This window comes from Myxocyprinus asiaticus, chromosome 29, assembly GCF_019703515.2.
Source record: "Myxocyprinus asiaticus isolate MX2 ecotype Aquarium Trade chromosome 29, UBuf_Myxa_2, whole genome shotgun sequence".
In the NCBI taxonomy this organism is placed as follows: domain Eukaryota; kingdom Metazoa; phylum Chordata; class Actinopteri; order Cypriniformes; family Catostomidae; genus Myxocyprinus; species Myxocyprinus asiaticus.
The window spans coordinates 8,127,801-8,146,359 of NC_059372.1; the positions used below are offsets into that span (position 1 = coordinate 8,127,801).

The 18,559-nt window shown below is 36.4% G+C and overlaps 1 protein-coding gene across 4 annotated transcripts; it reads left to right on the forward strand.

Moving 5' to 3' along the window:
* Positions 1-94: 94 nt before the first annotated feature.
* LOC127420545 (cytochrome P450 2J4-like) lies at positions 95-8,983 on the forward strand. 4 transcript variants are annotated; one of them, XM_051662914.1, is made up of 10 exons: positions 95-214; positions 1,278-1,495; positions 1,589-1,751; positions 2,875-3,024; positions 3,448-3,608; positions 3,942-4,118; positions 5,777-5,915; positions 7,047-7,234; positions 7,336-7,477; positions 8,564-8,983. In XM_051662914.1, exons 2-10 carry the CDS (start codon positions 1,283-1,285, stop codon positions 8,740-8,742), a joined length of 1,512 nt encoding a protein of 503 aa, XP_051518874.1. In that variant the 5' UTR covers positions 95-214; positions 1,278-1,282; the 3' UTR covers positions 8,743-8,983. The 4 variants fall into 4 exon arrangements, with proteins under 4 accessions (XP_051518874.1, XP_051518876.1, XP_051518877.1 ...); XM_051662916.1 differs by having other exon boundaries at positions 4,035-4,118; XM_051662915.1 differs by having other exon boundaries at positions 183-214; positions 1,282-1,495.
* Positions 8,984-18,559: the final 9,576 nt, after the last annotated feature.

The window sequence follows — 18,559 nt, forward strand, 5'->3', positions numbered from 1 at the left end:
AAAAAACTGAGTGGAGCAATTCAATGCCACTCCCTCAGCAAACTCTCATTGTGTAAGCACATTACATAACAGCATTCCAGTGGAGCTCATTCATTGGCTCACAAGGAGTGGGTTCACTATTTTTATTGTTAGAAAAAACTACAGTGTGGAGTTTTCAAGCTCAAGTGCATTGAGAAGCCAAATCCAAATGTCTGGAGCTCAGCTGTAACAGAGAGTAAGTATTCTCTCTTTTTCAATTCCTCTTAATTATTATAAGTTGACAGTATTTTGCAAACTGTGGTGAACTTTGGCACAACACAACATGAAACATATGTAACTTCTGTGAGTGAACTGAGATTTTACTGTTTATGTGTGTGAGAGAGTGTGGTTACATGTTTGATCGGGGAGAATATAGTTTCAGAATACGACACACAGTTTCATCATAGCTCCTTGCAAATGTTCATCACAACAAGAGATTTTATTAAGAGATTATATTAAGAGATTATATTAAATTATATTATATTTGTTGTCTATGTGTATCTACACTGTATCTAACACTATGGTCCTAATAAAGTGCCCGACATGGTCTTCTGCTGTTGTAGCCCATCCACTTCAAGGTTTGACGTGTTGTGCATTCTGAGATGCTATTCTGCTCACCACAATTGTACAGAGTGGTTATCTGAGTTACCATAGCCTTTCTGTCAGCTTGAACCAGTCTGGCCATTCTCCGTTGACCTCTCTCATCAACAAGGTGTTTCCATCTGCAGAATTGCTGCTCACTGGATGTTTTTTGCTTTTGGCACCATTCTGAGTAACCATTCTGACTGTTGTGTATGCTACACTAAATGATCTTGCCTTGCCTTATTGCAAAAACAATAAACACTTAAAATAATGTAAACATTGGCAGATATTTAGGCCATTACCTCTGCATATCTCTAAGGTGATGAACAAAAGCTTAGCAATGAGAATTCATAACCGGCAGCAGGACCGCATACAAGGTCAAGGGTGTAATTTCATTTCTTGATGCTAATGGCTTTTTCAGATATTGACTCGACAGTGAGACTTGAATATCAATTAGCTGTATCTCCATGTCCTAGTTTTACATACAGTATCTGAAACTTAAAGGGATAGTTTACCCAAAAACGAAGATTCGGTCATCATTTACTTGCCCTTTTGTTGTTCCAAACCCATATGAGTTTCTTTATTCAGTAGAAAACAAAGGTAGATGTTAAATGTTAGGGAATGACAGCCTCAGTCACTATTCTCTTTCATTTATGTTATGGTTTCTTTTGTATCAGCAAGAATGGCTTCAACATTGCAGTCGTTATCACACCTGATGGGCCAGTGGATGGATGTACAAGGAATCATGATATTTCTGTTTGTGCTGCTGTTGGTGAAACACCTGTGTGATATTTGTTCAAAGATGCCAAAAATGCCACCTGGCCCTTTCCCTCTGCCTATCATTGGCAATTTTATAAATTTAGGCTTTAGAGATCTACTGGGCTCCTTTCAAAGGGTAAGTTTTTGCATTTGGACACCCGCTGCCTTAATACAAATTAGTAAAATTAATCTTTTTGAATTCTTAACATGCATATCTCATGCTTGTCAGATTGCTGAGAAGAATGGAGACGTAAGCACAATTTACCTTGGAAGCAAACCCTGTATACTGCTCACTGGATACAAGAGTTTCAAAGAGGCGTTTGTGGAGCAGGCGGACATCTTCACTGACCGACCGTATTTTCCTGTAAATGACAGGATCTGTAAAGGGAAAGGTACAAACACATTATAACACAACCAACCAGAAGTGCAAATAGCCCATCTTGTTGGCAGAAGCTATTTACACTAACTCTGCCCACTACTGCTCAGACCAAACTCAAGAGAGCCATGACATTGGGGTCAACTGCTGATCAAATGAAGGCGGGCATATTTCAATTTTTCGCGATGGGGCAGAGACATTAAACTGGTTAACGGGTTAGACATTTAGTGGATTAAGAGATTGGATAACTAAGTAACTATTTGCGCTCCAGTAGTCTGGTGGAATCACAGGATTTGATATCAAACTGTGCCCCCATGTGTAGCTGTAGCAGTTGAGTTGAAGTATGTGTTAAACAGCAGTATTTGGATAAGTTTTTATGTCAAAGGCAATAAACCGTTGATTTCAAATATCATGTAAACGTTGTTTTCGTGCGTTGTCGGATTTTTCGAAAAAGCTGATCATCTGTAGTTATTAGCATAGTGGTGTTCATATAAAAAGTATAGTTTGGATCCTAAATTGTGTTGGATGAAATGACTAGGAATATTCCGGGTTCAGTACAAGTTAGTCTAAATTGTAAGCATTTGTGGCATAATTTGTGGCGACTCGTTCCTCCTTTACTTTCAAAAAAGGAAAGATTTGGGTTACAGTAAGACACTACCAATGGAAGTGAATGGGGCCAATTTTTGGAGGGTTTAAAGGGAAAATGTGAAGCTTTTAATTTTATAAAAACATTTACATTAATTCTTCTGTTAAAAGAGTATTATATTAGAGCTGTAAAGTTTTTACGAACAAACATTCCTTTAACGAAGACAGTCGTGAGTGAAAATTAAAGTCTTTTAAGATTGTTATTGATAATAATTTGAATCTCTAATTTATATAGTCTATAATTGCTACAACATTGGGGCTAATCTTCAAGATGTTATCTACAAATAAAAAATTATGTTTATCAAATGTTTGTAGTTCCATAACTTAACCCCTAGTTGCTTTTTGAAGAACTTTGTTTTTGTAGCCAAATCTGTATTTTAAGCTTTATGGTTCCAAAGAGGCAGCTTTGATAAAATAGAAAAGGGTTTTTGTGTATGGTATTGCAGAAAATTAAAAATTAAACATGATTTGCTCTCTACAACTTATCTGTATAGGTCTATTTATGTCCAATGGGCACATATGGCATCAACAGAGGCGTTTTGCTCTGACAACACTCAAGTATTTCAGTTTGGGGAAGAAAACTTTAGAAAACTCCATCTTGCAAGAGTGTCGCTTTCTCTGCGATTCTGTACAGACTGAACAAGGTCAGTGAGCACAATTTAAGCATTTCAGTTTTTATATCAAAATTATATACAATTTAATTGAGTTTTTAGTCAAATAAAATTAATTAATTTAATTTGTTAAACATTACACGGTTCATTTTCATGGAATTTGTTTTATGAAATTTAAATGCATAAATCTTTAAAATAGGCTAAAATATTATTTGAGTGTATACATAAATACTTAAAAACAATCATATTCATGTCTTGAAGAGCTGCAAGTACATGCTGCCCTCTTTAGGCCACAATCTGCAAGTGCAAGTGTCTTTTTGAAGGTCAATCTTGTTTAAAACCATATGAGAGTTCATCTTGTCTCATGTTTCCCTTTAAATATATATATTTAAACACTTATCTGTTCTTAAATCTCATATTGCAACTTGTTCTTTTCTTTTCTGTTTTTCTTTCTAGGTCTGCCCTTCAATCCTCACCGTCTTTTGACCAATGCAGTGGCTAATATAATCTGCGGCTTGGTGTTTGGCCACAGGTTTGAGTATGATGATCATCAATTTCATCTGATGCAGAAGTATTTGGATGATGTCTTACAGCTTCCTGTCTCTATCTGGGGTCTGGTACGAAACTGGTGTGCAATCACAATTACAAGCTTAAGATATAGTGTTAAGGATTTATGTAAATGAAAGCAGTAAAAGTCATTCCTATTTTTATGCATATTAATTAGAACAGAAAATAGAATGTATTTAGAATTTAGTCTAAATTAATTTCAGCTCCTAAACTGTCCAAACTTAAAATGTATTGACACAAAACTCTGTTGAGTTCTTTGGATACTGCAATATGTTCATACGTCAATACACTAGGTTGTAGTTGCAACTTCACAGAATTATACATTTATAATTGTTTATATAATAAATATACAGTATATATATAATGTCTTTGTCTCACTACAGTTATATGACCAGTTTCCCACCCTTATGTCCTTGGTACCAGGAAAACATCAGACAGCATTTGCCAGCATCTCTAAACTTCATCCCTTCATGCAGGAGGAAATAGACAAACACAAGGAGGAGAGAGACCCATCCAATCCCAGAGACTACATTGACTGCTATCTGGATGAAATTGAGAAGGTGAAGGAATAATTCAGGATCCAAGTAGACACGTAAAAATATTCTCACAAATCTAATCCAATGGCATTTCTAGTCTTAATCCCACTCAATTAAAACACCTAAATGCCATCCAGGTTACCTGCAATTCACAAGTGTCCTGTAGGTAGATTAATCATTAACATGTTTTGAGCTAGTGTCACCTAGTGGTGTCGATCATCAGGAAATAATGTTGCAGGACATGTTTTGGTCAAATTAATAAATGCCCCTTCATTTTAAAATAGCCAACAAACAAATATCACAAATTCTGCACTTGAGACCTAAACTCTTAAAGTCAGTGTGAACACAATAACAACCATATTTAATTTCTTAATACATGTTCCTGGTGTTATTGTGACAAACGGCTGTTTTTAATATCCAAAGTGCAATTGCTGTGACAGATATGAGGTAACATATGATGTAAAAAATATCTTACACCACCATGTCTATTAAAATCTAATGTATCTAATGAGACCCCATCTTGCCACCCCTGCAGCACATGCTGGCTGTTTGTGAAAGGATATGCGAATAAAAATAATGGATTCTAAATTATATCTTTACATTAATTTTGAATGCACAAAGTAACTTCTGCTGTTGTAGCCCATGTAGTAATTTAAAATAGTTGTTATTAAGTTTGATTATTGAATATGATGGTATTGTAGTCAAATATTATTATTATTATTCAACTTCTTGTCCAAGCTCTTGTCATATCTAGACTGGACTACTGCAATGCTATTCTGGCAGGATTTACTGAATGTACAGTTAAAATTTTGCAATTAATCCAGAACACGGCAGCGCATTTGGTTTTTATCCGGCCCACGAGAGCACATGTCACGCCTCTCTTCATCAAACTGCACTGGTTGCTATTGGTTGCTCGCATATAGAACAACCTCACATTTTTCTTTCATGCATTTGCTTAAATTTCACTTGCACCGTTCGTCGGTGGTGGAACGACCTTCAAAACTCCACCCAAGCAGCTAATTCTCTAACTGTTTTCAAGAAACATCTAAAGATGCATCTCTTTCATGAGAACTTGAACTAATCCTATTATTATTCATAAAAAAAATAAAAAATAAAAATAAAACGGCATGTTAAAAGCTGCTGCTTTGACAAACCCAAAAATGCATAATTGTATCTATAGAGAACACTTCACCATCCAGTCAATTTCAAATGAATAAAATCAAGTCTCACCCTACATGTTTGTTTTTGTCTCATTGAATATCTTATTTCATTTAGAAATATGTCAAATTATGGAAGATGGTTTCGAAGGCCGTTTCATGTTGACTTTAGGAGTGTTTTAAAGAGCATGCTCTATTATATTAATTATTATTTTACTTTTTTCTCAATAATTGTATATACATTTAATATTTCTTTATATATATATATATATATATATATATATATATATATATATATATATATATATATATATATATATATATACATTTGTATTGTACTATGTTATATTTATTGTTTATTTTTCCCTATTCTGTAATTTATGTCTACTGCTGTAACGCCTCAATTTCCCCAAAGGGACAACTAAAGTCCTATTCTATCCTATCCTATCCTATTAAAGTGTCCCAGTGTTGTAATCCCTGTCTCTACATGCATGTGAATTCTCTTCTTAATCTTTCCATTCCTAGTGTAAGGACAGTTCAGCCGAGTTCACAGAGGAAAACCTGATATACTGTGTGGTAGATCTATTTGGAGCAGGCACAGAAACCACCTCTAATACACTCAGATGGGCATTACTCTACATGGCCAAGTATCCAGAAGTACAAGGTGTGATGTCAGTGCTCATTTCCCATTACTTGTCCTTGGTAAAAAGAAGGTTTGATTTAGAGGTCGACCGATAGTGGATTTAGGTGATACCGATAAGTAAGGTAGATAGCCGATTATTTGGCCAATAGTTTTTAACATCGATTCATAGAATGTTAAAAATGATTTGTCTTAGTCTTTACTTACTAGGACAAGCACAGACAAAGATGCTACAAGAGTCAAAAATGAATAAAATCCCAGATGCAGTTTATTGTTCAACCAAAAATCCCAATAATAACCAGAAAAAATAAAAAATAAAAAATTTAAATTTGGTCCATAACGTAGAACTTTTAACTACAAACAAACCCGAAACACACCAGGGACTCTTATATTGAAATGACGGAGACTTTGCTCCATTACAATGCTTTATATTTAAGTATTTTCCAAATTAAGCATTTTATAGCGTATATATTTTATAGCCTATGCACTGTATATGATGCATGTCTGATGGGGCATATTTCCATATAGTCACATTATTCTTTGCATACCCTCGCTTAAATATAGAACACTTGATTATCTAATCAAAATAATAAAATCTGCATTGAATTGCAGATACAAATTTGGATGAATACAGTATTGTCAATGATGAAAGAGTTAGATACAGCAAATCCCCACCTGATTGTTTTTATTTCACCTCTAGAGTCCACTGTTATACCAAGCCGTTCTAACTGTAGAATCCTCCAGCGCCGGCCACAGAGGAACACAGAGGAATAATAATAATAATAAAAACAATCTGCACCGATTATTGGTAAAACCGATATGTCTGTCTACACTGTATCTCTAGTTTGATTGTGATATTTTGTTAAAATAAATAGTTCACTCAAAAATGAAAATTCCCATTGCCATTATTTACTCACCTTCATGTTGTTCCAAACCCCTTTGACTTCCGTTCTTCTGTGGAACACAAAATGAGGTGTTAGGTAGAATGTTCCATCTAGTAACCATTCACTTTTGATTGTATGGGTAAAAAGATGCAGTATTTACTAAAGAAATTAAATCTTGGCTTGGAACAGCATGAAGGTGAATAAATGATGACATAATGTTCCTTTTTAGGTGAACTATTCCTCCTATCTGATTTATTTTACTTTACCTCAGAGAGAGTCCAGTCTGAGATTGATCAGGTGATTGGACAGACACGACAACCATCCTTGGAAGACAGGATGCACATGCCGTACACCTATGCTGTGATCCACGAGATTCAGAGGTTTGCAAACATTGTTCCCTTTACGCCTCCAAGAGTGGCCAACAAGGACACCACAGTGGCAGGATGTCCCATTCCAAAGGTCATTTAGATTGTTACTTACATCTGTGTTACTAAGCATGGTCAGCTGGCCATTTAGTTTGTGTTTATTGTCAGAACATCTCTGTGTTTGTGTTGTGACAGGGCGTAATGGTGATGCCAATGCTAAAGCCAATCCTACAGGACAAAAATGAGTACAGCACTCCACATGAATTCAACCCTGCACACTTTCTGGATGAAAATGGCAAATTTTTTAAAAAGGATAATTTCATCCCTTTTTCAATAGGTATTTAATGGCAAAATTCACTAAATTGTATATTAGAGGTCTTTACAGCCATGCACTCCAATCCTGGCTCATAAAAGTGACCCTGGCTGTGTGTTAAACCTAACAGATGCGGACTTTGTAGGCAGTATACAGACATAGGAAAGCATTAAGGCACATCCAAATGTGGCCAGTTTTTGAAGGCAGCAGATGTATCCATCCCTACCGATGCAACATGATCACATGGGAAATCAGTGTGTTAGTCCTGAATATTTTTCCACCTAAAGTTCTTCCCAATGTTATGAAATCCAGACATGCTGCCAATGTTTATGCCCCAAAACTGGGCCACTTCTTTTGGTCTTAGCACTGTTTTGGTTAGGTTTAGGGTTTGGGTTACGACTATATATAATTTCTACTCAAATGTTGCCTAAAATTGGACACATTATGCTTTCACATCACATCAATTCAAAGAAGTGAAAGAAAGCATTTTTGCTCTCAGAACTGTTACACATGCACACAACTGTAGTTCCAGCATCGTCCATTAGGGGAGCAGTAAAGAAATACATAGAAGTATAGACTGATTTTAGCAGACAAAACATGCAAACTCTTGTCGGCGATTTTACCGTGCAATCAGTCTGGCCTATGATGTCCCCTAATCCTATGTGGTTTGGTGGTCAGTGGAAAGAATGAAAATAATGTCTGTTGGAGTGGTTGAAAGAAGTAAATTAAACATATGTCTATTGTCCTTAGTTTCCTTCCACTAACACACTTCTGTTATCAGTCTACAGTGCATACTTTTGCTGCTTTTTTTCTCTTACATTTATTTATTTATTTATTTATTTGTTTTTGTCATTGTCTGGAAGTGAGATAAATGAAATTACCCAAATGTACTTATTTTATCTGACCACAATCACTTGAATACTCATAGCAGCATAATTACGACTTCCAAACTCGTAGATGAAGGATTGTGTGTGCACGTGTGCGCAAAGTGGGTGATAAAACACGAAGACCTCTAGGGTATATCTTTATGTCTCTGTTGTTGTTTTTATATACGTTTACTCAGTTTATCAATTAGCAAACAGATTTACTAATCCAGTCCCTAATTTGCAGGTAAGAGGATGTGTCCAGGTGAGCAGCTCGCTCGTATGGAGCTCTTCCTCTTCTTCACCTCTCTGATGCAGCGTTTTACCTTCCTGCCACCTGAGGGACAGACACTGAGTCTGAAAGCAACTCTTAGTGTCTCCTTTGGTCCTGAACCCTTCCAGATATGTGCTGTGCCTCGATTGTAGAATGTTTGTAACCTTACACCGTGGAATCAGCTTACTTGTAACTGTAATGCTACTCCTAAACCTGGTTTCATCACTAGATGGTGCCAGTGTTTGTTATACATGGTAGTGGCAGCTACAGCTCAATTTTGACTGATATTCTCAATAAAGACAATGTTTCTACAATAAGTATATGTACCCTATTTAAAGTTGCCCTTCTCCATTTAATCATTAAAAGGCAACACAACTCAATGTTTCCACTAGGATTTTTTTTGCAGCAGTGGTTCTTTTGTGCGTGCATCCACGAGCCCCCTACGCCAGACCCACATTTATGCGTGTCGGTGGAGGAATAGCTTAAAACAACCTTAGAATCATTATAAATGTGTTAGTCATTTTTGCATTGCCAAGTGTGTGTTTATTTACTGGAAGCTTTTGGTACTTTGATTTGTTACAAGGAGCAGGTAGACCCGCCTTCCCCCTCGCACTTGCAAATCTGTTGTAAGAATGTCATGTCAAAAATGTAAGAACAACAAAAGGGTAGACAGAACAACGTATATCAGATTATTTCTTGAAAATGTTTGCACCACAAAGGCAAAGTCATTTACCGTTTTGTACAGTACGGAACTACGGGGCCCCTAAGAGGACAGGGCGGGATTTATTTTTCTGAAATAGTTTTGTGTTCCCTTGCAATAGTTTGCCATCCCTTGCAATTCGTTTTGCGTGCCCTCACAATAGTTTGCGTTTCCTTGCAATAAGTTTTGCATTCTCTTGCAATACGTTTTGCTTTCCCTCGCAATTGTTTGTGTTTCCTCGTAATAGTGTTGCGTTCCCTCTCAATAAGTTTTGCGTTAACCTCGCAACAGTTTGCATCCCTTGCAATAAGTTTTGCGTTCCCTTGCAATACGTTTTGTGTTCCCTGGCAATATGTTTTGCGTACAGTTTGCATTTCCTTGCAATAAGTTTTGCGTTCCCTTGCAATACGTTTTGCGTTCTCTTGCAATAAGTTTTGCATCCCCTCGCAATAGTTTGTGTTCCCTTGCAATAAGTTTTGCGTTCCCCTGTAATACGTTTTGCGTACCCTCGCAATTGTGTTGCATTCCCTCACAATAAGTTTTGCATTCCCTCACAGTAGTTTTCGTTTCCTCGCAATATGTTTTGCATGCCCTCGCAATAGTTTTGCGTTCCCTAGCAATAAATTTACCATGGTTTTACTAAAATAACCATATTTTATCCTTGATATTCGTAGTAAAGCCATCGTAATAATACAGGAAAACAAAAACTATGGTAATAAAAATCATAATTTTTTAATTATGCCACTAGATCAACCATGTTTAATATATAGTAAAACCATGGTTACTATATGGAAACATTATACTGTATTAAAACCATTGTTTCTGGCAGAAAAAAAAAACAACAAAAAAAAACATGGTTACTACAATATTACTATAGAAAAAACATGTTTTCTGCCAAAAACTATGGTTACTACAGTCTACAATATTGATAGCACTGTATTATAATGTTACATTTGTTAATATTAGTAAATGCATTAGGTATCATTAACTAACAATGAAAAAAATATTTTCTTTGTTTATGTTAGTTCATAAAAATGCCATTTCCATTGTTAGTTTATGTTAGATCATAGTGAATTAACTAATGTTAACATATACAACTTTGGATTTTAAAAATGTTTTAGTATATGCTGAAGTTACCATTTAACCAATATGAATAAATGCTGTGAAAGTATTATTCATTGTCAGTTCATGTTAACTATAATGTTGTTAAATAATGTTAACAAATGTAACCTTATTTAAAAGTGTTGGCACAATATTACTATAGTTAAACCATAGTTAAACTGTGGTATTTGCTTAGTAAAACCAAGATACCCATAAAATTTAGGTTTTTGCTACCATAGATTTCGTTTTCCGTATTATCGCTATGGTTTCACTTCGAATATCATGGTTAAAATATGGTAACTGTAGTAAAACCATGGTAAATTTATTGCGAGGGCACACAAAACTGTTGCAAGGGCATGCAAAACTTATTGCGAGGTAACGCAAACTATTGCGAAGGAAAAATTCTCACCCTGTCCTCTAAGGGGCTCCATAGTAATGGGACTCCGTACTTTTGAAATAGTTAATTTTACATATACATACTGATTCTACATGGTCTATCCGTTTTGCTGTTCATGAAAGCCTGAGGGCCGTAGCAAGGAATTCTGGGCTCTCTGACTGTATACTGCTCTGGGACCATTTCATACTGAAATAATACAGTTTAAAAAATGTTGTTGGCCCCAAGAATTGATACCACCTTTCACCACATTAGCTACAGCCCTACCCTTACTTTGCTTGCCAATAGCTGATTGCAGGTTTGCAATGTTTTTGGCCGTATTTAGGCAAAAAAAAATAAAATAAAAGAAAATCAGTAAAGACAGTTTACGGACAAAATTCAGACCTCGTTTGGTTATATATCTGCAGTGCGCTATCGAAGACATGTAAATAATATTGCATGTTACTCTTCACGATTTGTTAATTCAGGTGATATCATCTGCCGCTATGCAATCGGTCGTTTAAACATTGCACCTCTTTATTTTATATATAATAGCTCCAAAAGTTGAACACCTAGAAGAGTGAAACCACCCTCAAGATGATATGAAAGATGAATGAAAGATGATTACTGGACATCACTCTCTGAATAAAACATGCAACATCAGGAAGTAATGTGATAATGTAGCATACTATTATTTGAAATGTTTGTCATGGAATAATGCCTACTGTTTTACATACTAAAAATGTATATTTCACAGTCTATTCAGCAAGTAGTAAGCTAGTATTCCTTTCCTAACATAACCATACACTCACTGTCCTCTTTATTATGTACTCCTTTGCCCCCAGAAGAGCCTGAGTTTTTGTGGCCTGTATTCAGAAAGGTGCTAGAAATATTCCTTAGAAATTCAAGTCCACGTTGACCTAATAGCGTCACACAGTTGCTCTTCATTTGTTCGGCTGCATATTATGTTGCAGATACTTTATGTAGTTCTACCGCATCCCAAAGATTATCTACCGGACTGCGATCTTGTGACTTTAGAAGCCACTGGAGTACACAGAACTCATTGTCATGTGTGTGGAACCAGCTTAAGATGACATTTCCTTTGTAACATGGTGCATTATCCTGGTGGGTGAAGCCATTAGAGGATGAAGAGACTGTGGCCATAAAGCGATGCACATGGTCAGCAACAAGGCTGTGACATTGTTCAGTTGGTATTAAGAAAGCAAATGTGTAACAAGAAAATATTTCCCACACTATAACACCTCCAGCTTGAACCGTTGACAGAAGGCATGATGGAGCCATTGATTGATGTTCTTTACACCAAATTCTGACCCTACCATTTGAATCACTCTCTCCTCTCCACCAATAGCTGGAGTGTGGTGAGTGTACTGGCGCACTATGGCTGCCGTCGCATCATCCAGGTGGATGCTGCTCACTGGTGGTGGTTGAGGAGAGTCCCCTGTTCACTGTGTAAAGCGCTTTGAGAGTAGTGTCAGTAAAGCGCTATATACTGTAAATGTAACGTTCATTCATTCATTCATTCATTTCACTGCACTAATCACAATTTGCCAATTTTTCCAATCTTCTGCTTGTCAGTTTCAGGGACCAAGTGGACATTAGAGGAACCTAGTATGGTCTTTTGCTTCTGTATCCCACCCAACAAGGCCCCGAATGGGGTCCCTGAAGCCCTTGCCAAATCATGGGGTATTAGCCATCTTTTTAATAGCCAACATTCGCATACTACAGTTGAGATGAACTTTCAATTTGCTTGCAATGAATTGTATTTGTTGCAAGGAAGAAGGCACTCGTGAAACACTACCAGGTTTTCTACCAGACATACTTTGTGTTATTTGGTTGAGCAGATGGATTAATTTAATTAAATTTATAATTACAATGTTGTAGGCGTTTAGAGTACAGTTTAAGACATTTTTGATATTTCTCACATCACGCTCATAGTTTTGAATGAATACATTACATCCGGTTGAGCGGTCGTGGTCTAGTCGCATGAGTATAAATATTTTAAAGAGGCCCTACTATGCTTTTTAGGATTTTACCTTTCCTTTAGTGTGTAATATAGCTGTTTGTGCATGTAAAATGTCTGCAAAAGTTGCAAAGTTACAAAGCACAAAGTCCACGCCAAAGGGAGTTACCCTCTCCCACAGAAAACACTGCTGCTGAACTGCCTGAAACGCCTAGTCCAGCCATTACTTCCGTGACATAGCTACATCACTATGTAACACATTTGCATAATGCCCGCCTCAGTAATGTGCTGCTCAGGAAGCCTCGGGAGCTGAAACTCGGTTATAGTAAGTGCTGTTAAATTTCCGACACACGCTCTAAGCAGTTGACCAATCACAGCAGACTGGGCTTTTTGGAAAAGGGGGCTTTAAAGAGACAGTAGCTAAAACAGAACCTTTCAGACAGAGGGTGAAAAGAGGTGCTGCAGCAATGTACAGAATGAGAAAAATAATGTGTCTTTTGAACATTAAAGCATGTAAATCTGTTCTAGTAGACCCCCAAAATAAAATTATGAACCTGTAAATGAGCATAATATGAGCTCTTTAACATATTTCCAAAGCTCAAATTGGATCTGAAAATTCTGCATCCGCAGATGTTCAGAGCTTCACGCAGCCCACGTGCGACTCTCTATTGGAAATGACTTCTGGTCTATTGTCTGTCATTTGTTGGATGCAGTGAAAAAGCAGCTTAAGAACTGACCTTTGAAAAACCCATATTTGTTGACCACTAAATTGAATATTGGGAGTAACGTGTCCTCCTTTAGTGGTCCCACAATGAGGTGGGAAAATATGATATCTACAAAGTTCAGCAGCAACCATATCACATAAAATATATATATTTTTTTTTTCTGAAATTATCAGGCACACATGGCAAGTTTATGTTTGTTAGGGTTAAGAATGAGAGAACTTTGTGTTTATTGTCATGCATGCAATAAAATATCACATGTCCTGTTTTTTTTTTTTTTGTTTTTTTTTATAGTGTGGAGAAAGATCATGTTTACAGCAGGACCACACAGACACACACACACACACACACACATGTTGGTTTAGCTATCATTATGAGGACTCTCCATAGACATAATGATTTTTATACTGTACAAACTATGGATTCTATCCCCTAAACCTAACCCTACCCCTAAACCTAACCCTCACAGAAAACTTTTTGCATTTTTAAATTTTCAAAAAAACATAATTGTGAGGACCGCTGGCTGGTCCTCACAATGTAGGTGATCTCAGGTTTTACTATCCTTGTGGGGACCGCCCCACAAGGATAGTAAAACCTGTACAACCTGTTTACAACCTGTTTTTGTCATGATGATGGCTTTCCATTGACTTCTATTGTTTAATACTGAGCTAATTATATTTTCTATATCCTAAACATTATAATGCATCCTGGTTGTATTTTGGTCACAAAATTATGTTATTTTTAAAAAGGGCACATTTTTTGAAAGAATGTTCCAGAAATGTTGCAGTTAGGTCTAAATTGGTTGAATCACAAGATTTTCAAATATTGTTCCCTTTATCCCTCAAAGAAACAGTGCATCACAGTGGCAGGATATCTCATTTCAAAAGTCAAAGATGCAATAAACACTTATTCATCCTTCCTTTTCTTAAAATAATAATAATAATAATAATAATAATAATAATAATAATTTATGAACCCACTTTAATTTAGGTGTCTTTAATTACTATGTACTTAAGCATTTGATAGAATGGGATTTGATACAATGTACTTATTATGTACATACATGTTGTTGCATTGTACTTACATTTAAAGTACATGCATTTAATTACATCTGTAGTTACACTGTTAACTGTGTCTGTTCCCCGAACTACCAAACACAAAACCCTCACTAAATCAATTAGAAAAAATTTGATTAAGGTCAAACTTGAGCAAAACAAACAAATTAAAGATAAACATCATATAAAGATAGGGCTACTAAACATTAGATCTCTTTCTACCAAAGCACTAATTGTAAATTAAATTATTACAGATCATAGTTTGGATGCACTCTGTTTGACTTAAACCGGATGAATATATTAGTTTAAATGAATCTACTCCCTCAGGTTATTGTTATAAACATGAGCCTCGTCTGAAGGGTCGAGGAGGAGGTGTTGCTACAATTTACAGTGAAGTTTTTGGTGTTACTCAGAGGACAGGATATACATTTTAGTCTTTTCAACTAATAATGCTTCACCGTCAGATATAGATATAAATAAAAAAATTAAAAAACTCTGTCGTCTTTTACCCTTGCTACAGTATAAAGATCACCTGGGCCTTATTCTGATTTCCTTGGTGAATTTGCAAATTTTTTATCATATCTTGTAGTTACTGTTGATAGAGCTTTAATTGTTGGTGACTTCAGCATTCACATAGATAATGAAAATGACACATTGGGATTAGCATTTATCAATATTCTCAACTCTCTTGGAGCCAGACAAAATGTAACAGGACCAACTCATCGCCATAATCATACGCTAGATTTAATTCTGTCATATGGAGTTGATGTTGATACTATAGAAATTCTGCCGCAGAGTGATGACATCTCGGATCATTACCTCGTCTCTTATTTGCTGCAATCAGCTAATGTCACTCAATCTACACCACGCTATCATTCAGGTAGAACTATTTTTCGACCACTAAAGATAGCTTCACTAATAATCTCCCAGATCTTTCTCATTGACTCAGTAAACCCCAAAGCCTAGAAGAACTTGATGAAATAACAGAAAATATAAATACAGTCATCTCTAGTACTCTTGATAATGTCGGGCCCCCCCCCCCTTCGATTAAAGAAAATTAAAGAAAAAAGCCCTGCACCATGGTACAATGATCACACTCATGCTCTCAAGAGAGCAGCTTGGAAAATGGAGCGCAAGTGGAAGAATACAAAATTAGAGATATTTCGCGGTGCATGGAAGGATAGTGTCTGTAGCTACAGACAGGCATTAAAAGCTGCCAGGTCAGTATTTTTGAGCAAACTCATAGAAAATAGCCACAACAATCCTAGGTGTTTATTCAGTACTGTGGCTAAATTGGATAAAAATAAAGCCTCAGCAGAACCAGATATTCCGTCGCAAAACAAGAGTAATGACTTCATGAATTTCTTTACTGATAAAATTTAATTGAATTGCATGGAATTATGCAATCATCTGTCACAGTACCTCAGAAAACAGTGTCTCATAATTTTCCTCACGTGCAACTTTAATCCTTTGCTGTCATAGGTCATGAAGAGCTAACAAAACGTATTGAAACATCAAAAGCCACAACATGTTTGTTAGATCCAATACCAACCAAGCTCTTAAAAGAGGTATTCCCAGTAATCTCAGAACCTCTTCTTAATATTATTAAGAAGCCACAACTTGATCCTGGAGAACTAGCTAATTATGGACAGATTTCAAATCTCCGGTTTGTGTCGAAAATACTAGAAAATGTAGTATCCTCCCAAATATGTTCATTTCTACAGAGAAATAGTATATATATGAACAATTTCAGTCAGGATTTAGGCCTCATCACTGTACAGAGACTGCACTTATCAGAGTTTAAAATGACTTGCTCTTATCATCTGATCGTGGCTGCATTTCACTTCTGATGCTTTTAGATCTTAGTGCTGCATTTGACACGATAGATCACAACATTCTCTTCAATAGGCTGGAGAATTATGTTGGCATTTGTGGAGTTGCATTAGCATGGTTTAGGTCCTATTTAGCAGACCACTACCACTTTGTCTATGTAAATGAGGAATTGTCAAACAAAACAAAAGTAAAGTACGGAGTGCCACATGGATCAGTTTTAGGGCCTCTGCTTTTCTCCTTGTATATGCTTCCCCTGGGAGATATTATCAGGAATCGTGGAATAAGTTTCCACTGTAATGCCGACGATACCCAACTTTATATTTCTTCAAAACCTGATGAGATTTCACAATTCTCCAAATTAGCAGTGTGTATCAATGAAATCAAAGATTGGATGGCCAGAAATTTCCTTCTACTCAATTCCGACAAAACAGATGTACTAATTACTGGACCACAAACTTAAAAAAATAAGCCGCTAAAATATAATTTGACTCTCGATGGATGTACTGTTACATCGTCTTCTTCAGCGAAGAAGTTAGGTGTTATATTTGATACAAATCTGTCCTTTGAAAATCTAATTACCAATGTTTGTAGAACAGCATTCTTCCACCTAAGAAATATTGCTAAATAATGACACATGCTCTCTGTTGCTGATGCCGAAAAACTAATTCATGCATTCAAGATTAGATTATTGTAATGCATTACTGGGAGGATGTCCAGCAAGATCTATAAATAAACTTCAATTGGTTCAAAATGCAGCAGCCAGAGTGCTGACGAGAACAAAGAAATATGATCATATTTGCCCCATTTTATCATTGTTACATTGGCTACCTGTTAAATGTCATATTAATTTTAGAATTCTGTTAACTACATACAAAGCTTTGAATGGTCTAGCTCCACAGTACTTAAGTGACCTTCTGACACGCTATATTCCATCACGTTCATTACGATCGCAAAATTCTGGCTTGTTAATAGTTCCTAGAATATCAGAATCCACAAAGGAGGTAGATCCTTTTCATATTTGGCTCCTAAACTATGGAATGGTCTCCCTAACACTGTTCGGGACGCAGACACACTCACTCAGTTTAAGTCTAGACTAAAGACTCATCTATTTAGCCAAGTATACACCTAATTTATCCATCAACTCACAATTAGGCTGCTTTAGTTAGGTCTGCCGGAACCAGAAGCAGTGATCATGATCTATAATTCTACAATAAATCGAATGACATCTATGCTAATATTATTTTATTGGTTTCCCTGTCTCAACCTCGGGACTCCTATACTGAGGTCACCAGAACCAGCTGGATCCAGCTCCTTTCCTGCTTCGTGTTGGAATCCACTGCTACGTGTCACTGTGTGATGATGACTAATAGCAGCCGGTGCTGGCCAAAAATAACTTCTATTATAAAGTCTATTACGATGGACTTCAGAGGATGAACTGATGCCAACTCCAACCATAAGACATGGGATACTTCATATGCCATTGCCTGAACCTTGGACTTAGGATAGACCTCACCGAAATTACCAGCCAGGTTGAACTGCGATGCACCTAACTGATCTCTGCCTGCATCACCTTGGTCTAATGATGGACTACACTCTTAAAATGGAATACACAGACTATAAATTAATTGCCAACAAATCCCTTCATCAGCCAACTAACAAGGACAAATGCATCTATGTGAACTTCTGCAGTTAATCCAGGATGGACTTCAAAGACATTAGTCATTAATCTTACAGTTCATACAAAACCTTTGTTTTAAACACTGGCCCTTAAACACTTACTTAGTTTAATAATTTTAAACCATGACTTGCACTATACATATGTAATATTGGCATTATATTCATGATGTTAGCCAGAGGGGAACTGGCCCCCACAATGAGTCTGGTTTCGCCTAAGGTGATTTTTCTCCATTAACCAACATCTTATGAAGTTCTGTGTTCCTTGCCACAGTCGCCTTCAATTATTATTTAATTACTTATTTTTAAACACAATTCACAATCGTATTTTATCAAACTACACAACGATGACTCTAAGACATTATAGATATTACAGTTTTATCTTCTGTTAATGCCTGATCTTCTGTAAAGCTGCTTTGAAACGATGTGTGTTGTGAAAGGCGCTATACAAATAAAAAAGACTTGACTTGACTTAACATACCTCTAACCTTAAACCTAACCCTAACCCAACACTAACCCTAAACCCTAAC

Excerpts from the sequence above, each read along its gene's own strand:
- LOC127420545 (XM_051662914.1), top strand. The coding sequence starts at position 1,283 with ATGGCTTCAACATTGCAGTCGTTATCACACCTGATGGGCCAGTGGATG. Across the intron at positions 3,025-3,447 it reads TTCTGTACAGACTGAACAAG|GTCTGCCCTTCAATCCTCAC; the intron begins GTCAGTGAGCAC and ends TTTTCTTTCTAG. Across the intron at positions 4,119-5,776 it reads ATCTGGATGAAATTGAGAAG|TGTAAGGACAGTTCAGCCGA; the intron begins GTGAAGGAATAA and ends TTCCATTCCTAG.